The sequence below is a fragment of the Metarhizium robertsii genome (genome assembly GCF_000187425.2).
Source record: "Metarhizium robertsii ARSEF 23 chromosome Unknown MAA_Scf_1, whole genome shotgun sequence".
NCBI lineage: Eukaryota > Fungi > Ascomycota > Sordariomycetes > Hypocreales > Clavicipitaceae > Metarhizium > Metarhizium robertsii.
The window spans coordinates 2,006,078-2,028,916 of record NW_011942149.1 but is presented as its reverse complement, the minus strand read 5'-3'; the positions used below and the strand labels follow the sequence as shown (position 1 = coordinate 2,028,916).

Below are 22,839 nucleotides of genomic sequence, written 5' to 3'. Positions count from 1 at the left end.
CCAGCCCTTGCACGTAATAATACGCAAGGCGAGGCATCAGGGTCAAGTTGTCGACTTGTCGGCCACGTGCTGTAGGAACATTGAATTCGTGGATCCACCGGCTGCTGCAGGATTCGGCAATTCCCAGGCTCCCGGGCTCGTATTTCGCGGGTGGAAGAATGTTGCTAAAAACTCTGGTTTGTCTCTGCATATATGAATATTAGTTCGCCGCTGGCCCAAAGCATCCGTAGGAAAGGTGACTGAAGCTGAAAAAAAAGAGAAGGATTCCATCCTCTCTTGTCCTCATCTACCAGACCCAACCCGGCAAATAGCTGGCCCCAAAACCTGTGATGCATGCATTCAATGTTGCCTGTCATTTTTATCAATGATCAAGTACATCATTCCACGCCGCGTTGCCCCAGATTGCCCCAACTCACGGCTCCAAGTATCGCCAACCCGGCACCATGGCATTGCAGCCGGATGCGCACCGCAAAACCGCCAGTCAAAAATTAATGTCGGCCAGGTACTTACTCAACAAGACGACGGCATTGAGGCAACATTCAGCTCGACTGCGCGCCCCCACTGTTCCGTATTGACACCACATGCATCAATTCATTCCCGTGGCGCTCGTCATGTCAGGCACCAAATGTCAATTCGTTCGACTCCCACCTGCGTCATCCATAGATCCATGGCACCCCTCAACACCAAAGCACACGCCACGCACATCCCTCGCCAACATATCCCTCGGCCTCCCACCAACCCGTAGCCGAAAATGCCACGCAAACTCTCCAAGCAACCGTCATTCACATCCGCCTCCCCGACCCTCACCGCATCGCCCGCCTCCCAGATCCCCCCGTCACTCACGGACCCAACCCTCCCGCTCCCCAAGCTCATCGTCTTCGACCTCGACTACACCCTCTGGCCCTTCTGGGTAGACACACACGTCACGCCCCCGCTCAAGCCCAACGCGGCGCACTCCCTCGCCACAGACCGCCACGGCGAAGAGTACACCTTCTACTCCGACGTCCCCCAGATCCTGCAGCTCCTCCCCCTCGCCGGCTCGCCCGTCAAGCTCGGCGTCGCGTCGCGAACCCACGCGCCCGCCCTGGCAAGGGACCTCCTGAAGATGCTGCACCTGCCGCCGGCGCAGGAGGGAGACTCGCGGCCCCGACGGGCCCTGGACGTCTTCGACGCCGGGCTGGAGATTTACCCCGGCAGCAAGATCCGCCACATTGAGCTGCTGCAGCGGAGGACGGGCGTCGAGTTCGAGGACATTTTGTTCTTTGACGACGAGAGCAGGAACCAGGAGACGGAGCGGCTGGGGATTACTATGAGGTTGGTCAGGGACGGGGTGTGCTGGGCCGAGATTGAGAAGGGCGTGGACGACTGGCGGAGGAGGAGGAGCGTTCGAAAAGGCAGTATTTGACATTTGACATTGGACGATGAAGCTCGCTTGACTTATGGAGAGGAGGAGGTCGAATGTTCAAGGCGCCTGACTGGAGGACCGTCACGCGGTGGTCAAGATACATTTGCGTAGAATAGAGGCAACACCACTGAAACATGTCGCGAATCGTAATATATATAGACTTTACACTGCGCCTATGGGTATTGCTAGAATATGCGCTTGAGAATTGTTTTCAAAACGGTCCAATGACCAACATCCAGGAATGGAAAAGACAAGATAACCCGTGCCTAACAGCCCAGCCCCCCCTTCCCCCCTTTTATCCCACTACATCATGTTCCAACTCATTGTATACCCAGTATGCATGCAAATGCGTCTAGATCCAGGCAGGCAAATACACAAAAATCATCCAAGTGGTCCGTCTAAGCAGCAGCAGCCGGCGCAACCTCAACCTGCGCAGCCGCAGTCTTGTCCTCCGTCAGCTTCAACTTCTCCACAATCTCGCCATTCGTAATCCCGTCCGCCTCCTCAGTCTGCGCGCCGTCGTCTCTCGTCTCGTCAGCCGTCTGCGTGCCCTCCGACACCTCGCCATTCGTCTGGGTCCCCTCCGCCGTCACCCCAGCCCCCTCCCCCTGCCCGTCGGTCTGCGTCTGCGCGTCCTCCTCGGCCGGCCACGTCTTTGGCACCGTGCAGATGCGCACATTCCTAGCCGCGCCCTTGTCTTTGCCCAGCGCGACACACGCCGCTCTCTTGCCGTCGTCGACGTCCTCCCACAGCAGGGGGCCGCTCGGGAACGACGAGTACCCATTCTCCCACGCGACGACCCCCTCCCAGCTCGGGTCCGGCACGCTCAGCTGCCCAAAGGAAAAGTCCAGCTCGCCGCCGTACTTTTTGGGGATGTTGCGGGGCTCGATGAAGGCCTCGAGCGTGGGCTTGACCTCGTGCGGGCTCAGGACGAAGATTTTCGACACCGTGATGGGGTCGAACCAGCGCTTGATCCAGCCCCATACGGTGCTGAAGAAGAAGGGCGCGCCGATGATGAAGATGCGGTCCAGCGTCTCGGGGTAGTGCGCCGTGGCGAGCTGGCTGGCCGCCTGCATGTGGCCCTTGAGGTTCCAGAACTGCTTCAGCCCAACGCCCGAGACGTCCACAATGTTGGTGCTCATGGTGATGGGCACGTCGGGGAACTCTCGGTCCGTGAGCTGCGTGCAAAACGGCTGGCTGAAGCGCGTCAGGTTCTCGTACAGCGCGAACAGGCGCAGCAGCCCGGGGGTTGTCTTGCCATCGGTCTGGGCGTCGGAGAAGGTGGACTTGGCGCCGAGTCGCTCGTATTCGGAGACGGTTTTGGAGTCGAGGTTCTTGATTTCAAACACGTAGAGGGGAATTCCGCGACGATCGCGACGACCCGTCCATTGCGGATACTGGAGGCCCGCAGGATTTCAATGTTAGTTTTTGTTGCCGACTTCTGTGGAGCGTCAAGCGGCACGGGAAGGAAAACCAACCAGTCGTCTGCTTTGCTCGTACGCATCCAGCTCAATGGTGCGATACAGCGTGTCGATGTGATTCGCGCTCCTCCAGTCCTCCGTGTCTTTGAACTGCTTGTAAGCATCCTCCACTACCCAACGACGCGCACGTAAATAGCGACTACAAGAGGGGAGAAAAAATAAATTAGCATGGCCAAGCGAAAGAACGTCATTCACCGTCTGGAGCCCCCTAGACGCATCCATCCGGTGGACGCCTCAACGGCGCAAGATTAGTACTTACAGCAACGTCTGGTCGTCGTGACTGGCAGGTTCTCTCTTCCAAGCGCCCCTCTCCTCCAAAACATTCTTGAACTTGTCCAATGCCTCGGCCTCATGCCCGCTCAGGTGTCCCAAGTGTCCGCGCGGATATCCAAACTGGCTCGTCGTCGATGCGGACGATTTTACCCGCGTGGCTGGCACGGAAGTGCCGGATGTGGCGGACGCTGCGGGGGCAAGATCAGCCGTCATGGCGGTTATATCCGTTGAGGAATGAAGCTGCTGTATCGACAATGGCCAGGGCAGACGATGATTGCAGACCGTTTCAGGGTGGAAGAGGGAGGAAAGAGGTGGGAGTTGGTGAGGCTCTGATTTTGCTGACCTCACTTTTTTTTCTCTAACAAACGCTGGGACTGACGGAGATTTGCAAAGGTCCGTCAGACGGACTAAAAGGTGGTGTGGGGATGGACATTTCCGCTTCCCGCCCTCCGTCGCGCCCCGAAGGCCGATATGACCGTGGGAGGCTTTGATTGAAGGCGCAGATGTCTCACCGTATGGCCTGTAAAGGGTTTCAGGGCTCTCTGTTGCTGCTGGTCGCTGGCGTTGTGATGGTAATTGACACCATCGCCTCGATCGCACGGGGACGGAAGGAGTGCTCGTTGGTGGTACCGTTTTGGGAAGGAAGCAGGACAGAATATACAAGTCGAAAAAGATGCTGTGGTATTATGATTACAAATATTTTACAATGCTAACTTCGTATTCCATACACAACGGTTGGATGTGCAGGCCGACTTGAATTCGCCGACATGAGGTTCCTGTTCCTCTTCAGATGTCATTGCTCAATCTTCTGTTCCGCCTCTCCGGCTTCCAATGGTGACCCTAGCGCCTTGCCAACATAAATGCTCTGCCTAGCAATGTCCCTCCTGAAACTCCCAGTTGCAATGTGTCACTATCCAGGGCTCTTGATACTCAACCGTGCAAGACCAGAATGGACATTGTCTACTCAATCAAAATGTCGGATCCAAGTCGACGTAGGGGGAGGTGATTAATCATAACTTCCAAGCTGCCAAACCATCGCACCACGTCCTTTGCGTCTTCACCGAACCCCATTCGCGCCCTTCCAACACGCTCCCAGGATCCGGATTCAGTCTTCTCAATAACCAAGAGCAAAATGGTGGCTTCTTCGACAAACCACAGCACTGTCATTTGCTCACCGCGAGCATGACGCTCTAGGTATTCTCGAATTGCACTGGGCTTATTGACGCCGGATGCCAAGGGTGCAGTTGCGCTCGGTTCCGTGCCCCGGCCGCGACTGAGTCGTACATCGACACAAACATCGTTAAATATCCACCCGCCGTTGTGGACCCGTGCCTTGACTTTATCGAGAACCAACGGGTTGGTAATGCGCAGCAGATAGCGGCCCGGGGGAAATGTAGGAGCTCCACTCGCGGCAGAGAAGTCGTAAACAACTTGGCCATTGGAGCCAAGGACCGCCATCTCTGGCGAGTATGCCCATTTCACAGATGAAGCATCGTTCCTAGTCAACTGCGTGGCGCTCACATAGTGGTGGTTCAAAAGCTTCTTTTCTTTGCTGGTGCCGTCTTGCTCAATCACGATAATGGATGAGTATAGTTGCACTGCTCCTCGCCAGCCAGCCCATGTCCAGCTGGGTAAATGGCGTCTTCTCTGCGGCTGTTCATCTCCCTTGTGATGCCAAAAGCTAGTCGTCAAGGCAAACAGGAGCTTGGTTCGAGCCGGCCCGGGACGCGCCGTGTTATCGGTGATTGGGCACCATAGGGGGATCCCAACAATGCTCCCGAGCTTGTCCTTTCCAAGAGTCTTCTCCAGGCGTCTCGTAATTCCCATGAAAGCACTCAGTGAGTCTTCATCGTACGTAAGCTGACGCTTGGTGTACTCAATAATATGCTGATCCCAGGTTCGGAAAATGCTGAAGGTACTGGGCTCTTCCATGCTTTGCGGCAGCTTCTTCCAAACTTCCCAGCTACCATCAATGTAAGACAACCCATTGAATAAGCCTGGCCGTACAAAATCGCACATCTTTTCTTGCTCTCTGTCATAGTACGCGGAAAGTGGCAGGACGAGGGTTTCCGGGCATGACATGCCCTCGCACTCCCAGTACATCTGCTGTCCTGTAAATACAAGGCGGCGCCTCGCTATCAGGCCTTCCTGATAAGTCCAGCCGCGTGTATACCAAACCGATTCCTTAATTTCAAGCCGAGGATCTCGCATGCTGGAAACAAGTGTGACATTTCCGTCGGTAAATTTGTACTTGGGCTGCTCAAGCCTTGTAGTCGAGCCCACGCCGGGCAGACCTTGCATGGAGTCCTTGCCATGAGCAGCGATAATGGTCACCGCAGCTCCCTCAAATATTTCATCCATACGGCTAATTTGATGCATTCTTTCCTGCAACCTGGTTGGATCGATGCAAAAGCGATCAACCCACAAATAGCGAAATCCAAGCTCTTGAGTCACCGCAACAGCGTCCCGTATTGCTTTTGGCCAGGGGTCTGTCACGTTGCTCCCAGATACATAACTCAGAGCAACATAGTCTTCACTCAGCGGCCGCTCGACCGCCTGTGGTGGGGATCGAGTGCAGTCAATGAGTCTGAATCCCGCAAGTTCTTGTGCGACCTGGCGACGCCCACATCGTCCTTGGTGATGTCTGTCGCAAAATTGCAACCAGTTACGAGCAATAGACATATCCGCTGATTGACCAATTTCCCTTCCCCAGATTCCTTTCTGGAGCCAAGCCGAGTCTGTCAGTAGGGCTGGCGGCTCTGGCGTACTCCTCTCATTAGGTCTCACTCGTCCTCGCGCAGAGAATGGCTCCAGGGACGCTGGGGGGAGCGTCCTATATAGCATTCCTCTTTCTCGAAACCAATCCGGCTGGGGCTCCCAGCTTTTTGCACCAGAACCAGTCTTCTTTGGTGTAACTGCCAGGTAGCCAGGGGCCCAGCCTTTCGCCTTGACCCTTGCTTGGTGGTCCATGTCGAACATTTTGATAGGGTCGATGAGATAATTGGTGTCTCGACTTGAAAACGCAGACAAGTTATAATCACCTTCCCCATCGCCCGGTACATGGACTGACCAAAAGAGTCTGCACAATGGGCACGTTGTCGACCATTTGTCCTCTTCGAGCCCCCGAAGCCGCGAGATGAAGTACTCCTTCTTGTCAAAGGCATCCACGGCGCCCGGATGGAGGACTTTGGTAAAGGAAGAGTCAACTTCATCAAAGAGGGACTCTATATCAACAGCTAGACTTGAGCAAGATGTACATAAGGCTCGGTCAACATTACGGACGGTTGCAGAGGTTGGAGTGGACGTATCGGAGTGTGCTGAAGGACTCCGACTTTTGCGCCAGCTCAGGCGTCGGATGAGAGATTCTCGGCGTGGTGACCCATCATCGTCGTCGGGTGGCTCTACCGTGAGGTGTTGCATCATATTCCTTAACGGGTTCTTGGACCGGCGACGTTCCAGGATGGGCCGGTCGCCTTGGGGCACGGGGCTGAGGCTGTCTGCCATGTTCAGAGCATGGGTCACAGCCGTCGGTTGTGTATTTGAGAAATAAAAGAATAAAAGGTTCAAGCGTGTAAAGATCCGGAAACTGATAAATCGCCAAGATAGTGCCAAATTTCAAAGAGCCGGGAAATCTCGAGCAGACGGGCTAGACAAGAGGCTGCCACTGGCCCTTGTGGTGTCGAGTCTCGACTGTGGCGCTAGACACAAACACACCCGACTTCAGTCGACCGAGGGAACTAGTGCTGAGGCGTAATTGGTCCTTGATTTATAAAGGATGTTGCCCTAACGAGTTTCTATGGGACAGAACTCGCGAGCTCAGTGCAACGAAATGCTGTGAGAATGTTGGAGGCTGACCACTGGGGCTGATGTCACAGAATATAAAGACGTAAATCAAGGGGCATCCCCGTGGATTGGGTCAGATTATTCTGATCGAGCGCCACCAATTGAACACTATGGAGTAATCAAGTAACCTACTCCTTACTCCGTTCCATGTACGGCAATTCGTTGAGGAACCAGGCCAGGTTCAGCCTGCCAGACAGCAGACCTGGTCAGTGTCACTCTGATGACATTTTGGGCGCTTCGGTTTGGGTCCAAGTGCCACATTCCCTTGTGCCTGTGGGGTTGACTTCTTTCGCTTGGCTAATGAGGCGAAGTGACTGACGGCGCTGCATCCGAGCGCCTCATTTTGTAGTTGTGTTTGCTTTCAAGACGACACAGGAACATGTACTCCGGACAAGCTGATGCCGACCCCGCCAACTCCGCCACTGCGAGCCGTACGTTGGTAGCCAGTTTGGGGCTGTCATGCTGCCATCGTGCATGAGTAGATGTGCATCCTGTACGCAGAGTCGCAGACAGCGGCCAAGCCCAACGTGGTGCGCCCCCAGCACGTCTGGTCCCTGGTCTCCTGGGCAGTTGAGTGGACCAGCCCGAAATTTTGTCAAAAAGCATGAGATGCTTCAGACACCGGCATTGCCCTAGCCTTGGAGATACATCATGGCGCTCCTGGCCCGCTTCCCGTTGACATGCAAGTCTGTGTTGTCGGCACAGCCCCTACTCTCTCGACTTCCAAGTATTACAGACGTAGTTTCCGGCGGATTTAACGCCAAGGCTGCCAGAATGGAGCCAATGGAGACAGAGGCTCAAGTCCCGCATCTTGGCTTGGAGCGTGACAGCATTGTGTTAGTCGCCGAGCTTGCCGTTCGTCAGGGGTTGCCGTCTCTGCTGGATGCCGCGATGGAGTCGAAATGGGGCTGTGTTCATCCCCGTTCAAGCAGAAAGGTGTGCCCCTGCGCTCATCACCAAGACTCAATCGTGATTTGACCAAGGGTTGAGCAGTTACCAAACAATGGATGTATGTATGTATGTATGTATGTACGTACTTAGTAAAGTACAAGGACGCAATGACAAGGATTCGGTGTCATGGCGGGTCGACCAAGCTGGCTGCGCTTTTTTTTGTGGTGCGGAACATCGTAAAGCACTATTGCAAGCTTGTGCGGTTGTTCATGCCAATATTTATAATGCTGATTGACGGGAGCAGGCATAAGTGTCAGCCTTTTCTGGCTTGATGTTTGATGTGATTTTGGAATCTGTGGAGAAAATCGAAATGTCACGGTCCTTTTTTCTATCGTTGTGGAAATTTACAATCTGAGGAAGGACCATGTTGTTTCATGATGCACGTGCCTTCCTAGTTGGGTTGGCTGGCCGTATCGTGATGATGATGTTAGTAGTATCGTAAACCCGAGAGCGCAAACCTGACAGAAGTCAAATCGTCCCTAAATTAGCATACGTGGTATCATATCTAGTCCAGTATCGCATGTATTGTATTTTTTAAGTGTTGTAGGGCCGTTGATACTGGCCACTTTGACCCACTTGCCACCAGATAGAGTATATGTGCCTTGAGCCCAATAAGCTGAATCTTTCCATGCATGATGAGTATAACGGCAGCTTTACAATGCTAGTTCTTTAGAACTCGGAAACCTGGGCGCCATGGACAGGTTGCATTTTGAAGTTGATGTGAACAACAAGAGACCATTGGCACTCTACGGAGCAGCACTACGGAGTACAGAGTAATGTACACCAGCCCCACCACCTCTGCCTACTGGGCACTGAGTACTACGTAGGGCGCCAAGGCCGAGATCTTCTTATCGATAAGCTTCTTTTTTTTTCATCGGCACCCTTTCTCTGGCAATGTGATGCTTCAACCAGCCCTCCATCCTACGGTACAATTTGCAGTTTGCGCGGCCCATGACCATGGCTACCCGTACACCAGGCCGGCATCAAAAGACGCAAAGACATGCCAAACCGGACTCTCGCCAGCAGAAGCAGAAGCTCCACCAAGAAGATCTGCAGAAGCTAGAACGGGCTGTGAATGATCTGGTGGGTTGACATCTCCAACATCAGCCGTGGCAAAGCTCTATTTTGTGCACTAACAAAGGCCATTTTGCTCCTCTAGGATGCCAAATCTGAAGATATCAAAACTTTCTCAGACCTTCCCCTCTCGCAGCCTACAATCAGTGGAATCAAGGCATCGCACTTTCAGACACTCACCGAAGTTCAACAGCAAGCGATCCCCCTCGCCCTCAAAGACAACGACGTGCTAGGCGCTGCCAAGACAGGTAGTGGCAAGACTCTGGCATTTTTAATTCCCGTGCTGGAAAAGTTGTATCGCGCACAATGGACGGAGTTTGACGGCCTTGGAGCCTTGATCATCTCCCCAACTCGTGAGCTCGCCGTGCAGATTTTCGAGGTTCTTCGCAAGATTGGTCGGTACCATGTCTTCTCGGCGGGGTTAGTCATTGGCGGCAAGAACTTGAAGGAGGAAGCAGAGCGGTTAGCTCGGATGAACATTCTGGTTTGCACACCTGGACGAATGCTGCAACACCTAGACCAGACTGCGGGTTTCGACGCAAACAACCTACAAATTTTGGTTCTGGATGAGGCGGATCGCATTATGGACATGGGGTTTCAATCTGCTGTTGATGCGCTGGTAGAGCACCTGCCAAAGTCAAGACAAACGCTCATGTTTAGCGCAACGCAAAGCAAGAAAGTCTCCGACCTGGCCAGACTGAGTCTCAAGGAACCCGAGTACGTATCAGTCCATGAAGCGGCTACGAGCGCGACCCCTACAAACCTCCAGCAACATTACATTACGACTCCTTTGCCCGAAAAGCTCGACACACTATACGGTTTCCTCAAATCAAACCTCAAGAGCAAAATCATTGTCTTTTTAAGTTCAGGAAAGCAGGTTCGATTTGTTTACGAAAGCTTCCGCCACCTCCAACCCGGTATCCCTTTGCTACATCTTCACGGCCGACAAAGGCAAGTAGCCCGCCTTGAAATCACATCACGGTTCACCGCTGCCAAGCATTCATGCCTATTCGCCACCGACGTAGTTGCCCGAGGCATCGATTTCCCAGCCGTCGACTGGGTCATTCAGGTAGATTGCCCCGAAGACGTTGACACATACATCCATCGTGTCGGTCGAACGGCGAGGTACCAAAGCAAGGGCCGAGCTGTCCTGTTCCTCGATCCCAGCGAAGAACCAGGCATGGTCAAGCGCTTAGAACAGAAAAAGATCCCCATTCAAAAAGTCAACGTCAGGGAAAAAAAGAAGAAGAGCATAAAGAATGACCTGCAAAACATGTGCTTCCAAAACCCAGACCTGAAGTACCTCGGCCAAAAGGCCTTCATCAGCTACTCCCGCGCAATACACCTCCAAAGGGACAAGGAAGTTTTCAAACTCGACAAACTAGATCTCGACGCTTTCGCGTCCGGTCTCGGCCTCCCTGGTACTCCGCAGATCAAATTCCACAAAGGCGGCGACATCAAGAAGATTAAAAATGCTCCTAGGGACGGCATGTCCAGCGGGTCCGAGTCAGACATGGACCTCGACGGCGAATATGGCAAGACCAAAAAGAAGGACAAGAAGAAACCAGAAGTCCGCACCAAATACGACAAAATGTTTGAGAGAACCAACCAGGACGTCCTCTCCAGCCACTACGCAAAACTCGTCGTGGACGGTGGAAACGAATCCGGCTCCGACGACGACTTTCTTTCCGTCAAGCGTCGCCTCAACGACGACGATCTCGATGCCGAAATCCAAAAGGGTCACAATTCTAATGTCAAAGCGCTCTATAGCCTTGGCGGCGACGAACCCTACGTTATTGATTCTAAGCGTCGCGAAAAGGCTCTTCAATCCAAGACGAAAATGCTCAAGTTCAGGGGCAATCCCACCAAGCTCGTCTTTGACGATGACGGCAAGTCGCATGAGATTTACGAGCTGCAGGATGAAGAAGACTTCAAACGAGCCGGTCCTGCAGATGAACAGCGCCAGACGTTTGTGGAGAGCGAGTCCGCGAGAGTCAAGGCAGCCGATGTCGATGATAAGCAGCTCGCCAAGCAGAAGAAACGCGAGAAACGCGAGAAGCGAAAGGCCAGAGAGCGCGAGGAGCTGGAAGGTGACGAGGCCCCCACGCTGGTTGATGCGCCCGATGGAGAGGATCCTTTGGCGTTGTTGAGGTCGTTGCCCACGGCGGGTGAGCAATCAGACGGCGAGCCGCCGAAGAAGAAGGCCAAGAAGTGGTTTGAGGATGAGGACGACGATGATGCCGACAACAAGAAGAAGAGCAGGAGGAAGGGCAAAGTATTACAGGTTACAGAGGAGCCGGAGACGTTGGAAGATCTGGAGGCCCTGGCGACGGGGTTGTTGGATGGCTGAATGTATATACCCGGCGCAAAACCATGTACGAGGAATTGAAAAAGGCACTGGGGTTATTTCCCCCGCCTTGGACAGTGGAATGTACAGAAAATGTGAATGCATCGTGATATTGTCTAGCCAAGCTGTTTTGTACGCCAGCCACAGTATTTCATTCCCCCAGAGAACAGCTAATACGTAAACGAAAAAAAATCCAATTCATACGCCGTACACCATGCTAGGCTCCTTGGTCCTTGTGCGTGACTGATAGCAACTCCGCCAACTCCGTGCGCGATGACACCGCACCATGCTGTCATTCTCATGAATATTGCTTCCCCCGTTTGTCGCCGAGCAGCCTCGGCTCAGTAATACGAGTTTCCGCCCTCGTCACGATCCAGCTCGACATTAAACCCGTAGAGCCTCACCCTATAAAAGCAAGTATGATTTTCTGCGCCGTGATTGCTCACTGCCCTCACAATCACGCGGTCCGTGTGCGCTCCCAGGGCAAGCAACTCGCTATTCAGCCTGTGCACATGCACACCCTCGTGCAGCTCCGTGCCCTCGTACACAAATTGTGCAATCTTTGCAAATTGCGCCGGGAAGTCAGGCGGCGTGTAGTTCCAGTCGCTCTTATCATCTGGCAAGTAGACCGATCCAAAGTCGAGAACACGTTCACGGGCCTCGGAGTCGAGAATCTCGGCCCATACCTCGATAGATTTCGGCCGAGCACCGGGCTGGGTGGTAGCGCCGGGCAAGATGTGTTCGACAACAATGTGCTGCGGAATGATGGAGTGGTGGAGCTGAACGGAGAGTGTTGCACCGTGAGGGTTACCCCTGTGGTTTACGGAGCGCGCTGCGCACCAGCAGTCACCCTCTTCTTGCCATGGTTCGAGGGCTGCTATGGGCGGGAAGGCTTCTGATCCACGCCAACCATGCTTGTATTGATGGGGGGCGATGGCCGCGCCTCGAGGATCCCAGGTGGCGGATGTGAGACGGGGGTCAACTTTGGCGCCAGACCCGACAGCAAAGTAATTGACTTGGTTGCGCAGTTCGGTGTCCCAGTGGTTGTGGATCTTACCAAGAGCCATGGCTTCGAGGTTGACATCGGCGAGGGCCTTGCCGATGAGGTTGTTGACGAGGGCCGTGATGTCCGCTCGGCTCATGCTGTGTGTGAGATCTTTGGTGGCAAGGTCGACGGTTTGTTGCACTAAACGCTCCATTTGCGGCCGCAAATCGTCAAGCTCTGCTCTGAGCTGGGACGATAGACTGGCAATTTCGTTTCTCAAGTGTCGAAGAAACTCTTCCCGAGAAACAAACTTGCCATTTTGGCCCTCTTTCTCCTCTCGTTGAGACAGCTGTTCGCTGACAATCTTGTTCAGGCGGTCTTCAAACTCCCTTTGTGATCCAGCAGACTTGATCCGATCGACTGCTGTTCCAAGCAAATGGGCAATCTTGTCATCATTGTCTTTAACCCACTTGTCCCAAAAGGTGGCCATCTTGCGGCTCAGCCTATCTTCCAGCCCCAATGCCGTAAGGTTGAGCTTGGTTGTAAATGCTGGATCGCGAAGCAGTCGCGAGGTGATTGCGCTCCACTGCCGATCAGATGACACGACATACTCGCTTCCAACCTTATCAAAAGCTAAGAATCCACCGTCTCCGTGGATCAAATCTCGCAAGGCATGCCAAAACTCTTCCGAAATGACTGGTCTGCCGTCTTTCAGTTCCATGTGGACGATGCTGGGAAGGATATTCTCCAGCTTCCTGAGAGAAGCATCATGAATCTTTCCTGACCGCTTTAATGTCAAAAACTCCTCCTCCATGCGATTAAGAAAATGCTGGAGCTTATCTCTTGACGAGTCGTCATCTTCCCATAAGTCATCAAGGTCTACCCAGCGGTCTCGTTTCGGCCAGGTTACAGTTGGGATCAGATCACTAATTCGGTATCGTAGATCATCAAACGTTCGTAATGTCGCTTCAATGGCATTGGGGGCCCAACTACTGTCCGTCGAGCCAGCGAGTTGAGTTGCCAGAGCAAAGGCTGCCACAAATGCCAACGCCCCGGCTAGTATATGCGGCAGAAATCCAAATACTGACGATAGTTGATCCCAAACGCCAGCCGGGATAATGAAGTAAACAAGTTCCATTATCCAGTCCAGTACTGCGTGAATCAACCATCCAATGGCCCGAACGTACGTCATCGGGTTCAAGAAGCGTATCAGAGCGAATGTGCTCCAACGATTGTTCGCTCGAGCAGCTGCGCCATCAAGCTCAGTATGAGTCTGTTCTCTGCCTATGAACGGCACAAAAGACTTTAGCCACAACCATCTCTGGTAGCTGCGCTGGTAGGCAGCCTCTTCCTCCTCCCTTAGTCTCTCACGCGCGACTTCGGCTTCGGCTTCAGTGATATCTCTCTGAATAGCCGCATCCCTTTCGCTTTCATCAGTTGGATATCGTCTGCCCAAGCTGAAAGGACTGCTATTCACTAAGAACTTGGCCTGTGCAAACAGGCTCGTTGTAGTTGCAGTCGCTCTGTCAAGCCAACGGCCATCTTCGGAGCTATTCTCTTCAAAGTTCGGACCTCGATGCTCACGGTTGCTTCGTTGACGGGGTTCCAACGGTGCTCCAGTCAACAGTTGTGTACGCCGCATCTTATCCGGTCTCGTACTCTCAGTCGGTCCAAGCGTGCCCCTGGTGGTATTAGGAGGTAGCAATCTGGGTATAGGCCTTGGATGCGGCGGTGCAGGCGACGGTCCACCTATCCGCGTTCTCTGTACATTCTCTCGAGGTGCTTGCTGTGAGCGTCCAGGAACTGGAGTATTAGTCTGCAGAATAGGTCTGGGTTCCTGACGTCTAATAAGATCGTCTTCTTCACTTCCCTCCCGCTCCTTATCGGTAGCATTAGTATCCAGTTCGTTTTCCTCTTCTTCGTCTTCATGTTCTTCTTCTCCTTCTTCTTCTTCTTCCTCCTCCTCCTCCTCCTCCTCTTCTTCTTCTTCTTCCTCTTCCTCTTCCTCTTCTTCTTGCTGTTCAAATCGCGGTTGTCGAGCAGACTGCTGCGGTGGCCGGCGAGGTGGTGCGCGCAATGGAGATGGACCCACGGTTGATTTTGCTGGTCCCTTGTAGGCGTTCTGTGGCTGTCTGACAAGATCTACTTGTTCGTTTTCACCAATTATAGCAGGCGGTTTGTTCATTGTTGAACGTGAGGGGGTCTCATTTGCAGAGACGGAGTCCCCTGACAGTTCGTCGCGTAATTCTGGCCGTTGAGGTGGTAGAGCTCTAGGCGTCGAACTTATCGTTGCATCACCGTAGAACTCACTTTCAATGCCAAAGCTTCGCGTATCATCACCATCACTACCATCAGGCCTGGCATTTCTCAGTGACAGCAAGGAGCGTGTCGCAAGTGCTGTGTTGGAAGGGCCAGATAGATCTACAAACGGTCAGACTCACATAGCTTCATGGCGACAGGGTTTCCTACAAGAAGGTAGATGTGGTGGCCGGGACAGTTGGCCCCCGGCTAATTCATCCGGTTCTGGTTGCGCATTTTTAGGCTTTTGCGGTTTTTGAGTTTGTTCCCGCTCATCTTCATCCTGCTCTTCGTCCTCATCATTGACCCCGGGTGCCGTGAGCACGTTTCTGACGGCACTGCCAATATCTCGAGCTTGGCTTCTTGACAGACCATGGCCAGGCCGTGATGGCATCGGCTCAACCTCTGCGCCGTACGAATACTGTCTCCTAGAGCTTGGAGTTCCCTGAAGCGGGGGTAGGTTGGGTTTTTGAAAAGTGAGCGGGTTTGCATTTGATGGTGTCTCGGGTTCTCTGACGGAGAACCTCGTCGGTCGTCTACGAACTGGACGAGGGGGCATTTGGAGTTAGTTGAGATGCAATGGTGACCTCCGTAGTGGTGAAATTGAGTAGAAGTGAGACTGCTAGAAAAAACGATTCCTGAGAGGTTATTAGAATAGTTTTGAGAATTTTTCAGAGGTATGTCGTGTATAGCGTTGATGAGGTGCAGATCAAGTGAGCTGATGTTGAGGGCTTAGGTGAAGAAGCACAGCTCGCCGACAACTCGGCATAGCAACGCAACTAATTCGGTGCCATCCGAGAGCAATTGTTTCAACAGACGATTCGTTTGATGGTGCTATGAATGGTGGTTGATCCTGTGAAAGGCTGATCCTTGCAGTGGCTGTCTTCAACAAAGGGCATGTTGCTGTGAGGCTCCGTCACAGCTGGACATGGTGTGAACTTTGAAGGAGCAGCAGAGAACACACGAAAAGTGGCAGTTTTGCTGTAGATTTTCCACTGTGTGCAGGGCCAATGTTGTGAGAGACATATACTGGTTATCAAAGGTAAAAAGCAAATAAATCCAATATGTTTGCTGGCGCGGATTTGATGCTGCACGACTGTCACCGTTGTTTTGTTCCGTCAAGGCTGTTGGTCTCAACGCGCCTTCAGACTAGCGGCGTGTCGCGCCCGACGTTTAAGCGGCGCATCAAACACGATGCATGCGATATCACGTGATAATCCCCAGCCCGGGATCCACATGTGGGAACCTAGCAGTCTTGTGGTGTCAACGGTTGAACTGGCAACATTGAGTCCCCCCAAGAACGCAGTAAGCATGGCGCCTTTAATGCGTGCAGTTTTATATACTTAAGTAATTAATCTGTACTTAAAATACTTAAGTACTTAAGTAAGTACCTACTGTACCTAGCTACTCCGTAGTTTACAACCTCTCCACCCGTCAATTCAAAGTCGACCACTTATATTCACATAGCTGTGCATACAATATGCAGGCTGCATCATAAAATACGGACGAGACCCATGAGAATTGTTGTTGACAGCTCCTCAGCATTCGTATCTAGGTGCTCCGTAGCCGTAGTGGAAACTGTGGCTTCACCAGCAGATTCAACTGGAATCCATATTGCAACGGACTGGTAGCTTGAGGTCCAGCCCGTATCGCCCCCACTATCAACGTCTCACATCAATGCCATGAATATGAAGGCATGGTTACCCGTGGCTGATGACACTCAGCACAGCCAATAGTTGATCAGCCGCGAACGGCGATATTACAAAGGGCTTGATAGCACACCAATTGACGCCATTGCAAGCACTTGAGGCGTGGAGAAAAGAGGAGCGTCCCCATAGCATCTGGCTGATGCTGCTTGTTGTTTGCTGGAGCTCAGGTTGCCATTATTAGCGCACCGCCCACGTGTGGCGCCCGCCATTGCTTGCTCTAATCCCTGGGCTAATTTACGAGGCGGCATGGGTTTGTTTGATAGACACTGCCGTCACACGCTGATTTGTCCTACTCCCGCCTTTCTACTTGTTTCTTGAACATCGGCCTGCTGTCAAATGTTTTTTTAAAAAGAACAACACTTCCCAGCTCACCAGCGCCGACTCACCCTGTCGCTCTTCAACAGCTTCACCCGCGCTCCTCGAGTGCTTGTTATCTCCCTCCCATCAAGCCCTCTCTCGATTTGTCGCTCCACTTGTGCTGCATCCCCCACGTTCAATTTTCTGGCGCTGCCCCTCATTGACTTTCTCGTCAAGCACATCACTACCCTCAGCTCCCCGCCAGAATTTCGCCGCCTGTCAAGACATTATTCCTCGCTCAACTCTTCCGACAGTCGATAAATCTGCCAAGATGTCTGCTGGAACTGTTCTCGTCACCGGGTAAGCCCCTACAATCCGAAGACGCCAATATTTGCCTCTGCCGAGTACTCTGAGAAACACATTGCCATCGTCAAGTCGCAATCGCGGGGCGCCGTGTGATTGACCCCCTGATGCCACGGTATCCGCCTCACGTCCAAGACCGGCCAGCTAACCTGAACCTGTTCTACGCACCCTGCAGTGGTACCGGCTACATTGGCTCTTTCACCAGCTTGACGTTGCTCGAGAACGGCTACGATGTCGTCATCGTCGACAACCTTTATAATTCCTCCGAAGTCGCCCTTGACCGCATTGAGAAGCTCTGCGGCCGCCGCCCCGTCTTCTACAAGGTCGACATCACCGATGAGAAGGCCCTCGACCATGTCTTCGCCAAACACCCCTCCATTGATAGCGTGATTCATTTTGCGGCTCTCAAGGTAAACAAAATCTCTTGCGGCGCTGACCGCCACTGAACCACTCTGCGTTTCGTCATGGCGGCAACTGACCACCTCCAGGCTGTCGGCGAGTCTGGCGAGATCCCCCTCGAGTACTACCGCGTCAATGTTGGTGGCAGCATTGCCCTCCTCCGCTCCATGGAGCGAAATAATGTCACCAACATTGTCTTCTCTTCATCGGCTACCGTTTACGGCGACGCTACCCGATTCCCCAACATGATTCCCATCCCCGAGAATTGCCCTACCGGTCCTACCAACACCTACGGACGCACCAAGTCTATGATTGAGGATGTCATCAGGGACTGCGTCAATGCCCAGAGGAACAAGCTGAAGAAGGCCGACCAGCCTTTCGAGCAGTGGAACGGTGCCTTGCTCCGATACTTCAACCCCTGCGGCGCGCACCCGAGTGGTATCATGGGCGAAGACCCCCAGGGGGTCCCGTACAACCTGCTGCCGCTTCTGGGCCAGGTTGCTACAGGCAAGCGCGAGAAGCTTCTCGTCTTTGGCAATGGTACGTCGTGAAGCATGCGATGCAAAGTCCACACTATAACTCTTGTTGTTAATAATTCTTAGACTACAAGTCCCGCGATGGTACCGCCATCCGTGACTACATCCACGTTGTCGACCTTGCCCGCGGCCACCTGGCTGCCCTCAAATATCTCCGCGAGAACAAGCCCGGTGTCAAGGAGTGGAACTTGGGCTCTGGCAGAGGCAGCACTGTTTTTGAGATGATCAAGGCATTCAGCGCCGTGGTGTTTGGGCCAGAGAACCCTGAACAGCTGAAATACGAGATAGTCGCCCGCCGACAGGGTGATGTCCTCGACCTCACAGCCAATCCAGCCCTTGCCAACAAGGAGCTCAATTGGAAGACGGAGCTTGGCATGGAGAAGGCATGTGAGGATCTATGGAGATGGGTCAAAAACAACCCTGAGGGGTACCGTCAGGAGCCCCCGGCTGAGCTCCTGGCTGCTATCAAGACACCATCTTCTTAAATTTTTTGTGTTTTTTTTTTTTTTTTTTGGATACATGAGGGAATGGATGGGACTATACAAGACGGATGCTATGATGATGGATGACACCAGTTTAGACTGCATTTGAGCAGGAGATGATGGTAGAATTTTTTTTAAAAAAAAAATAAAACTCAAATTCAATTAGTACACGGTTCTTTTTTGCTATTGTGCTATTTTTTTGTCTTGCCTACTCGTTGCTTTACTCGACACTAAGAAGAAGCTTGCCCTTGGTCTTGCGGCTCTCAAGATCAGAGTGAGCCCGCCCAACTTCCTTCAGGGGATAAATGTCATGGATGGCAATCTTGACCTGGCCGGAGATGATCTTGTCAAATAGCTCGGCAGAGTACTTTTCCAGATCCTTCCTCTCGGAAACATAGCCGTGAACCTTTGGTCGCAGAAGCGTGACATTTTTGTCTGAGAGGCGAAGGATGCTGAAATCAGGAACCGGACCAGACTGCCAGAGTCACACAACACGTTAGCCATGAATCCGATTGGCAGAAGGGGGGAAGATGCACAACATAGTATCATGCTGTGGCCTTTTTTTTTTTTTGGCAGGAAAAAGTCGGCACTTACAGCATTGCCAAAAGACACCAGATGCCCCTTCAAAGCAATCATTTGCAAGTCAGCGTCAAACGTGGCCTTGCCCACGCCGTCAAAGATGGCATCCACGCCGTGCCCGCCCGTAATCTCATTCACCCTCGCCACCACGTCGTCCCTAGAGCTCACCGTCCACTCGGCGCCGAGCTTCTTGGCCAGGTCGCACTTTTCCTGCGTGCTGGCCGTGCCAATCACCTTTGCCCCGAGGCTCCTGAGCATCTGGACGAGCAGCTGGCCGACACCGCCGGCGGCGGCGTGCACAAGCGCCCACTGGCCGGGCTGGACGTTGCCGGCCTCGCGGATGAAGGTCCACGCCGTGAGGCCCTGCAGGAAGGCGGCGGCGGCCTGCTCCGTCGTCAGGCCGGCCGGGATGGCGATGAGCTTGGACGCCGGGACGGCCGTGTACTGCGCGTAGGCCTGCGAGTCCATGTACACGACTCTGGTGCCGACTGGGAAGGATGTGACGTCCTTGTGGTGCGAGACGACTTGGCCGGCGGCCTCGCTGCCGAGGATGACGGGGAGGTTGAGCTTGTACAGGCCGCTGCGGAAGTAGGTGTCGATGAAGTTGACGCCTGCGAACTCGTTCTTGACGAGGACCTGGCCCTCCTTGGGGGTGGGGACCGGCACGTCTTTGTAGTCGAGGACGTCGATGCCGCCGGTTTTGGAGACCTGGATGGCCTTCATTGTGGCTGGGACGGGGGCCATGCTGGGCGGTTTTGGGTTGGGCTGGGTCTGGGAGTATGAGCAGGTTGTTGGAGCGGAAGGGTGAGGTGGGAAGGAGGAGAGTTGCCGGCGATGGCGGGTATCAATATAAGTCGAGGATGACGACACTGGTGAGGTGAGGGCGGGGTTGGTTGATGGTGGTGGTGCTGGATGTTGATGGCAGACGGGGGACGCGAGGCGCAACCAATTGCTTGCGATGATGGGACAGGCGCGGACGAGTCGAGGTCTATTTAAGATGAGGAGAGGCATGGAATTATGTTGTTTATGTAAACCATGTGTCAGGATACTAGGAGAGAACGGGATTTCACCCAGGGAGGGGCCTTGCAGAAGCCCGAGTTAGTTTCACCGAACCGTAAGCCATTGGTAAGCATTTGTTCAGGGAGGGGCAGAGCTCGATTTCCGAATTGATGGCTGTCTTTGGATGTGTGTAGGAGGGAGGGTATGGAGCAGGCCAATGCGGTTCATGATGTGCAACGCTGGCTAGATCTCAGAGTTTTGCCTTGCATGTTTCGGCTACGGATTGGGGCCGACACCGCGAGAGCCGATCGGAAGCTGAGGCCAGAAGTGGTTCAAATCCCACGACTGGCCGACGACTTTACTGGTCGTTTGATTTTTGGGAAAACGCTGAGGAGGCACATGAGTTTGGTCTGGAGCCTTGTCGGCGGCGGTGGCTCAGAGTCTAATCAATGGCGGATGAAAGTCCTGCTCGACGCCTTCATGCTTTCCACCCCTCATCGCACCAAGTCTCACAACGCTAGGAAATTGCAAGACCAACTCACAGCGCATGGCCATATATCTCATCATGATGTCGATTCTCACAGATGCCTACACGAAAAACTCACAAACCGCCTTGACCACATCGTCAGGCGCCTCCTCTGGGATATAATGCCCGCTATCAACACTATACCCATCCAGCACAACTCCCTCGCCCACAACCTTCCTCCACTCTGCCATCGCATCGAAACACTTCTCTATAACGCCCTTCTTCCCCCAAATTATCCTCACAGGAGCCTTGATCAATCGTCCCTTCTCTAGATCCGCCCTCTGTTCATCTAGGTCCACTGTTGCGGCAGCCCTGTAGTCGTTGCACATGGCATGCACCGTATCCTCATCCTCAAACAGCTTCACATACTCCTCGTAGCACGCCTTGTCGAAAATATCTAATCCCTTCCCATCCTTGCCGCCCATGCACAGCTCTGCAAACTTGCGCGGCGTGGCGGATATCAGCGTCTCTGGTAGCGGCGCAGGCTGGATCAAGAAGAACCAGTGGAAATACGCAGTCGCAAATTCTTGACTGGTAGCTTGGTACATGGATAGCGTGGGGCAAATGTCGAGGAGTATGGCTTTGCGTACGTGGTTGGGATAGTCGACGAGGAGCTTGTGGGCGACCCGGGCGCCGCGGTCGTGTGCGCAGACGAAGAAGGTCTTGTGGCCGAGGTGGTTCATGAGGGCCATCATGTCCTTTGCCATGGCGGATTTGGCGTAGGCCGCTACCGAGGGCAGTTTGGATGATTCGCCATAGCCGCGGAGGTCAGGGATGATGAGGTTGTACGTGGTGGTGAGGTGTGGGACGATGCGATGCCATATGTGACGGGTTTGCGGGAAGCCGTGGAGGAGCAGGAGTGGGGGAAGTGGTGATTCTGGTGAGGTTTGAAGACCTTTGATGGTGACGAGGGGGTCGGTTTGCGTAGTGATGGAGAAGGAGATGAGGCCGTCAAACATGGTGATGACGCTATACGGGACGCGTACACTCTGCAGGGGGGGTCTATTCAAAATGATGTCTTATGTGATTTCCCTCCAATCAATCAAAACTAGCAATGATGAACTAGATTTCTTGATGCGCTTGGGACGTAGGTGATAGGCCGTGTTGGTGTTGAGTATCTTGATGTGAAGACGGGTACGGTGATGGAACATGTTAATGTAGGTATGAGGATCACCATCTATCAGGTATTGGCGTGGTTATATGATGCTGAGCTAACAAAAGGCTGTTCTGCTTCGCCAGATAGCCCCAGAATACCAGATCTTCCCTCCTTTATTTTTATTTTTACATTGCCATAGATTAAAGATCCATTAACTCAAACCTAGCAACGGGCCGCAGGTAACGGTTTAATTGATTGATTGAATTGTTTAACGTCTGCTGCAAGCAACGAATTGCAAAGTTCAATGTTGGACGGTCTACAGGGTAGCAAACGATAGAGAATGGGCGGCTATAAATACTAAACATACCGTTCAATGTTGGACAAAGTGTATGTAGCCCCGGCAGCTGTATTGGGACATATTTGTCATCACCCGAGATAGATAATGTGCATCAGTCGACGGGATGCTGTTTTCAATCGAGGGCATCAAGGCTTCTGGGGCACTTTGTTCCATGATAACCCGTGTTCTTGGTTGGCATCAATTTGTCGTGCCATGATCGGTAACGGCTCAAATGGAATGTCTGGTGGGCCGGATAACATAAATCTGCGCCAAGGTTCTAGTATTCGATCTGGAAACGATTCTGCGAACCAGCCTTGTCGGGCCACGCAAACACATCCGCAATCACCATGACCAGAGGCGAGGTGGATGGCGCCGATGGGGCGGGACTCTGGGGCTGTGCAGCAGAGGCCGCGACAACACCTCACTCACATCACCAATGAACGACGTCGTTGTAAATGCTTTGGCATCAGAGAGCACCGACGGATGTTTCGATGATTCAATGCGCAAGTGCAAGGGCAGGGTTTATTTGGTCGGAGGGATACAGAGCCCGAGATAGTTGGTGTCGTCGCGGCAGTTGTGCCTGATGAGGCTTCTGGCCAAAGGTCAGCGAGGCACATCATCAAGACCACCACCGAGTCTGAGCGGAAAATACCAACAAGAAGCCAACTTCATCCGGGGGCGCCATGCATATCCAAAATTAGTAGCTACTACGCTGTACCTTGTGCTCTCCGCCCCCTTGGCATGAGGCCTGAAGACCCGACGGCACGCGAAGGTGGGACTGCAGACCCGGATGACGGCTGGGGCCATGAATGTTGCAAGCCACGGCATCCAGCGGGGCCCCGAGTCCGATTCCGGGCTC

The 22,839-nt window shown here is 53.3% G+C and overlaps 8 protein-coding genes across 8 annotated transcripts; 3 read left to right on the top strand and 5 right to left on the bottom strand.

Annotated features, from left to right (window-relative positions):
- Positions 1 to 751: 751 nt before the first annotated feature.
- Positions 752 to 1,405, top strand: MAA_04790 (magnesium dependent phosphatase; the record flags this gene model as incomplete). The annotated part of the gene is made up of 1 exon (XM_007822886.1): positions 752 to 1,405. The coding sequence occupies one exon, from the start codon at positions 752 to 754 to the stop codon at positions 1,403 to 1,405; it is 654 nt and encodes a 217-aa protein (XP_007821077.1).
- A 398-nt stretch (positions 1,406 to 1,803) lies between these two features.
- On the bottom strand, positions 1,804 to 3,372 carry MAA_04791 (Cellular retinaldehyde-binding/triple function; the record flags this gene model as incomplete). Its single annotated transcript, XM_007822887.1, has 3 exons — positions 1,804 to 2,802; positions 2,884 to 3,025; positions 3,146 to 3,372. The coding sequence occupies 3 exons, from the start codon at positions 3,370 to 3,372 to the stop codon at positions 1,804 to 1,806; spliced, it is 1,368 nt and encodes a 455-aa protein (XP_007821078.1).
- A 747-nt stretch (positions 3,373 to 4,119) lies between these two features.
- Positions 4,120 to 6,663, bottom strand: MAA_04792 (proteinrelated to tol protein; the record flags this gene model as incomplete). The annotated part of the gene is made up of 1 exon (XM_007822888.1): positions 4,120 to 6,663. The coding sequence occupies one exon, from the start codon at positions 6,661 to 6,663 to the stop codon at positions 4,120 to 4,122; it is 2,544 nt and encodes an 847-aa protein (XP_007821079.1).
- A 2,247-nt stretch (positions 6,664 to 8,910) lies between these two features.
- MAA_04793 (ATP-dependent RNA helicase DBP4) lies at positions 8,911 to 11,377 on the top strand (the record flags this gene model as incomplete). Its single annotated transcript, XM_007822889.1, has 2 exons — positions 8,911 to 9,036; positions 9,113 to 11,377. 2 exons carry the CDS (start codon positions 8,911 to 8,913, stop codon positions 11,375 to 11,377), a joined length of 2,391 nt encoding a protein of 796 aa, XP_007821080.1.
- A 338-nt stretch (positions 11,378 to 11,715) lies between these two features.
- On the bottom strand, positions 11,716 to 15,216 carry MAA_04794 (spindle pole body-associated protein sad1; the record flags this gene model as incomplete). Its single annotated transcript, XM_007822890.2, has 2 exons — positions 11,716 to 14,780; positions 14,829 to 15,216. The coding sequence occupies 2 exons, from the start codon at positions 15,214 to 15,216 to the stop codon at positions 11,716 to 11,718; spliced, it is 3,453 nt and encodes a 1,150-aa protein (XP_007821081.2).
- Positions 15,217 to 16,994: 1,778 nt separating this feature from the next.
- Positions 16,995 to 18,446, top strand: MAA_04795 (GAL10 bifunctional protein; the record flags this gene model as incomplete). The annotated part of the gene is made up of 4 exons (XM_007822891.1): positions 16,995 to 17,023; positions 17,202 to 17,436; positions 17,515 to 17,965; positions 18,028 to 18,446. 4 exons carry the CDS (start codon positions 16,995 to 16,997, stop codon positions 18,444 to 18,446), a joined length of 1,134 nt encoding a protein of 377 aa, XP_007821082.1.
- Positions 18,447 to 18,663: 217 nt separating this feature from the next.
- Positions 18,664 to 20,033, bottom strand: MAA_04796 (Alcohol dehydrogenase superfamily, zinc-type; the record flags this gene model as incomplete). The annotated part of the gene is made up of 2 exons (XM_007822892.2): positions 18,664 to 18,918; positions 19,038 to 20,033. 2 exons carry the CDS (start codon positions 20,031 to 20,033, stop codon positions 18,664 to 18,666), a joined length of 1,251 nt encoding a protein of 416 aa, XP_007821083.2.
- Positions 20,034 to 20,609: 576 nt separating this feature from the next.
- MAA_04797 (Epoxide hydrolase-like protein) lies at positions 20,610 to 21,506 on the bottom strand (the record flags this gene model as incomplete). Its single annotated transcript, XM_007822893.1, has 1 exon — positions 20,610 to 21,506. One exon carries the CDS (start codon positions 21,504 to 21,506, stop codon positions 20,610 to 20,612), a length of 897 nt encoding a protein of 298 aa, XP_007821084.1.
- Positions 21,507 to 22,839: the final 1,333 nt, after the last annotated feature.